Source organism: Sinocyclocheilus grahami, unplaced genomic scaffold, assembly GCF_001515645.1.
Source record: "Sinocyclocheilus grahami isolate Dianchi unplaced genomic scaffold, SAMN03320097.WGS_v1.1 scaffold1147.1, whole genome shotgun sequence".
NCBI lineage: Eukaryota > Metazoa > Chordata > Actinopteri > Cypriniformes > Cyprinidae > Sinocyclocheilus > Sinocyclocheilus grahami.
Window position 1 is genome coordinate 473 of NW_015506326.1, and position 5,049 is coordinate 5,521.

Consider the following 5,049-nt stretch of genomic DNA (forward strand, 5'->3'; position numbering starts at 1 on the left):
TAGGAATATTCATTAAGTTGCTTCTTTTAAAATGTTTTATTGATTCATCTAAGATGATCAATACATAATCCCTGGAAACAACAAATCCTGTTTGATAAATTGGACCAGTGGTTTTATATGGATAATACTTTGGTCTGATTTATCATAAAAATTTAACCTTTCAAGCATTAAATATAGGAAATCCCAATTAAATTCCTATACGGTGGGAAAAATTCCAAAATTTTATTTTGTATTCTAAATATTCATCTAATTCAAGAAAACAGCACTATCGTTTGATAGTGCTTAACTAGAAACAACTCATAGAGAAATTTTTTGCCTTTGGATATCTTGAAATTCTGGGGCATTATAACTGCATTCGAAATGGGCAATGCTTTTTGACTCTGTTTTTGCAAAGTGCTCGATAATGTCAGCTCGCATACCTCACATCACAAAATTATCGTAGATGATGCATATCGCACACCCCTGTTTACATTATGAATTTATACACATTTCTCTTCCCACAATCTTTATGATCTGAAAACAACTTTTCATTGCACTTTCTTTAGGTGTGTCTGGTGTTGATAAAGATGAAGTGTCATTGATGGAAGAAGATTCAATCACTCTACACACTGGTGTTAAAACAAACCAACAAGAAAAAATTAAATGGTATTTTAATGACATTCGAATAGCTCAAATCAGTGTAGACCAGAGTAAGATCTGTACAGATGTTCAGTGTAAAAAAGGTGATGAGAGATTCAGAGGCAGGTTGAAGCTGGACAAACAGACTGGATCTCTGACCATCATAAACATCAGGACCTCAGATGCTGGACTTTATAGACTACAGATCATCAACAGCAGAAGCAGCAACATGAAGAGATTCAGTGTTGCTGTCGCTAGTGAGTATAATTTAGTGTTGATGCTCATTAAATATATACATCTTTGATCTAGTAGGTTGATCCACAAGTAGTCAGAGAAGTCATTAAAGGATGAGTTCACTTCCAGAATTAAAACTCCCTGATTATTTACTCACCCCCATGTCATCCAAGATGTTCATGTCTCCACACTAGCTTTTTAACCACAAATGCTCATCTTGCACTAGCTCTGCGATGTGCATGCATCTTCATGCATTGTGTAATCACGTTGGAAAGGTCACATGCAGTTAGTTCTTCATCTGTATATTACAGTTCAAAAAGGTAGGGCGAAAAACTCCATCTTATTTTCTCCACCAACTTCAAAGTTGCCTGACCTTGTTGGTTTACCTTTTTTTTTGTATGACTTTGTTTGCATGTTCACTTTGTAAACACTGGGTCGGTACTTTCCCCTGCGTCACGTGTGCGTGATTATGTAATGCGTGAGGTTGAGCTAGTGCAAGATGAGCATTTGTGATTAAAAAGTATATATATATATATATATATATGTTTTTAGAAAATCACTAATCGTTTCGCTAGATAAGACCCTTATTCCTCGGCTGGGATCGATTGAAGCTGCATTGAAACTACAATTTGGACCTTCAACCCGATGGCCACTATTAAAGTTCACTATATGGAGAAAAATCCTGGAATGTTTTTCTCAAAAACGTTAAATTTTTTTTTTCAACTGAAGAAGGAAAGACATGAACATCTTGGATGACATTGGGGTGAGTAAATGATAAGGAAATTTTTATTCTGGAAGTGAACTAATCCTTTAAGTACAAGTTAATCTATGAGACTCATGTATGTTTGTATGATGAGTGAATGTGTAAACCAATGTTTTTCTGCTGTTCGTTTGCGGAAAAGATATGTTAGGTTATGAATCCAGACATATTTTTCTACCCACAGTATATATGATCTGTTGGAACAGGACTTTCCTGTTTCTAATTTTGTTTGTTGTATAATGAATTGTTCATTTCTTCTTCAGATTCATCTGGTGTTGGTACAGATGAGGTGTCAGCATATGTGATGGAGGGAGATTCAATCATTCTAAATACTAATGTTAAAACAAACCTACAAGAAAGGATTAAATGGTTTTTTAAAGACATCCGCATAGCTCGAATCAATGGAGATCTCAGTAAGGTCTGTACAGATGACCAGTGTAATAAAGGTGCTGAGAGATTCAGAGACCGACTGAAGCTGGACAATCAGACTGGATCTCTGACCATCATGAACATCAGCACCACAGACTCAGGACTTTATGAACTAGAGATCATCAGTGACAGAATCAGCATCATGAAGCACTTCAGTGTTGTTGTTCAAGGTGAGTCGTTATGTTTAATAGCAAGTCTTGTACATTTATAGCATTGTTCAGCAACATATGTAAGAGCTGGTGTCGGACAATGATGAAGAAGAGGCTCTGGCAGAAGTAGAAACTCGTAGAATGTACCAGAACGTTTCTTAATGGTTAGCTGATAAATTTGTCATTTTTGAAAACTGAAAACATTTAGGCCATTTTCAAAATATCAACAAATAATGTTTTTCAGGCTGAAAGTTGAGATGGGGCGTAAGGAATTCCTTTCATATCCACAGATCTTGATGTTGTGTAGTTTTTTTTTTGTCTCAGAAATTCAAATTTATTTCTAAAGCACTGAATAAATCAACAGCGCTGACCATAGTGCTGTACAAACAGTAACACAATGAGCAGAAGACAACTTTTAAAAAGGGATCACATCCATATAATTAAATGCGTAATATAAAAAGAAAGATCCTTCGATCAGCTGTGGGTTTGTGTTTCAGGAGTTTCTGCTGCTGATCGAGATAAAATGAGAAGAAAGTCAGTGAAGGAGGGAGAATCTGTCACTTTAGAATTTGGTGAAATAAAAAAAACAAATCATTCGATGGCGTGGTATTTTAATGACACTCTCATCGCTGAAATCAGTGAAGATTCAAGTGAAATCTGTACAGATGATGAGTGTAAAGAGAGATTTAGAGACAGACTGAAGCTGGATCATCAGACTGGATCTCTGACCATCACAAACACCAGAACCACAGACTCGGGACTTTATCAACTACGAATCAGCAGAATCAGATTCACCATCATTAGAAGCTTCATTGTTAATGTCACTGGTGAGTATCACTTAGTTACTTAAGTCCATTTTTCTATGAACAGTTTTTAAGTAAAGTTAGAATTTTTAAATAATCCAGTAATTTTAATTTTGGCCTATATTGAAATATAATTTAGATCATCACCTTCATATGCACATCTAATGACATAGTTGTCATAACAAACATGCTGTTCACAATACTAATGTTATTAACATGAACAGTGTGTAATAATCAGTTGTAATGTGTTGGTGTTTCTTGTTGAGCTCTCAGTGTTGTGATGCTGTTTTAGCTGTTGCTCTACAAAAACAACATCAGATGGTGCAAATTACCAGTTAAAACAATATCATACAGCTGATGACCAAAGTAGCAAAGTGTAAATATCAGACAAAGATATTGTTTATTATCAGTCACTCGCTAAATAATAATGGCTGTCTGTTTTCAGCTGTTCTAGCAGGAATATATGCTCCTGTTGCTGTTGTTGTTGTTCTGCTGCTCATTGCTGCTGCTGCTGTTGTGATGTACAGGTGCCATGCTAGAAGGAGAGGTTAGTATTACATACAGCTGATGTAACGAGAGAAATACGATATTTATTGCATGAAAACTATTTTAAAAATTATAATTTTTTTCTATTTAATCAAAGTTCTGTATGTTTAATTGAGTTTATTATTATTCAAACAGACCGTGTGATGCAGGTCAGTGATCAGGTAAGATACTATGAGCACTGAATCTTTTCTCTCTTTTTTTTTTGTGGTTTTACTCAGAAATGAAAACTGAATATAGATGAATAAATAAATAAGTTTTATGTAATTATAAATAATTTGTATTACCATCATTGCATTATTATCATCGTAATTACATTTATTAATATTAGCTGTTATGACACTGGTCTAGGATCAGGATGTAACATAAATATTTCTTACAATAAATGACAAATAATATGAAATCAAAAAGTGCAACTTCATCAAGAGAGCAAGTAAGGGTACAAATACTGACTTATTAATACTTGCCAATATGATATTTCAAGCATTTTAGATGTGCAGGCTGTTTAGGAAGATGAATGTCGCTGCAAGATAAGAAATGTATTTAAAATCACATGATACGGTTGAATTATTTTATTTATTTTTAAGCTTTTTAAGGGGCGGCTCCTTTAGACTTCTCTCTCCTTGCTTAACCGTTCTGTTGGTGGTTTCGTTTTCACTGTTGGTCTGATAATTATGGAGGCGGTCCAATGCAACATTTTGATGCCAAAAGTTGCAGCTGTGGAAACAGAGCTGTTTGAACAGCTTGGTTTCAACAAAAGCTATTTCTGCTGTAATGAGGAATTGTTGCATTCTGCAAAATTACAGTATGTTTTATAGTAGATGTCAAGAGATCAAACGAAAATTTGATTCTTCATATCATTACCGTTTTAAGAGAAGCTTCCCGTATTTTAGACATGTTAACTGTTAATCTTAAATATATGGATATCAGCATATGAAATATTTAGTCTTGTTCTCTTTGTGTAACTGAACCATCAATCCTGTTGATTTATTCTGTGATTCTGTGTTTTAGAATCGTGCTGGAGACCTTTCCCCTAATCAGACTGAAGCTCTGCTGATGAATGAGACGTCCTCTAATCAGTCTGAGACTCATGCTGCCAATGAGACGTCACAGTAACATTATTTTGATTGTTTCATTGAAAGAAGATTGGAAATGAGAGAAGAGCATCAGCTGAAACTCACAACACAATACCATGATTTCAGTATTACTGAGATTTCACCTAATACAAACTAGTTTACAATATCATTGATAATTCAGTTAAGTGATTTAAATAACACATTAAAGAATTGAATCTATATTTAAATAATGTAGGTGTTGCTTCAGGAATACAAATAATTAGCAAAAAAGTAATTAAAAAAAACATGTTAGCAGCAATTGTAACGGGGCTGACGAGAAGTGAGACGTTCGGATCCAAATGCAAAGCTTTAATAGGAGAAGACACAGACGTGGTCATAAAGCAGGCAGGGTCAAACAGGTATATGGAGGGAAAAAAACAAGAATAATAATAGGGCTA

The 5,049-nt window shown here is 34.6% G+C and overlaps 1 protein-coding gene and 1 long non-coding RNA gene across 2 annotated transcripts; both read left to right on the top strand.

Annotated features, from left to right (window-relative positions):
- Positions 1–545: 545 nt before the first annotated feature.
- On the top strand, positions 546–3,470 carry LOC107567312 (uncharacterized; the record flags this gene model as incomplete). Its single annotated transcript, XM_016252974.1, has 4 exons — positions 546–875; positions 1,876–2,211; positions 2,688–3,017; positions 3,439–3,470. Coding segments are annotated over 4 exons (1,028 nt in total), but the record flags the coding sequence as incomplete, so codon positions are not given.
- Position 3,471: 1 nt separating this feature from the next.
- Positions 3,472–4,619, top strand: LOC107567320 (uncharacterized). Its single transcript, XR_001606627.1, has 3 exons — positions 3,472–3,540; positions 3,675–3,700; positions 4,548–4,619. It is a non-coding gene; the product is annotated as an uncharacterized lncRNA (long non-coding RNA).
- The last annotated feature ends 430 nt before the right edge of the window (positions 4,620–5,049 follow it).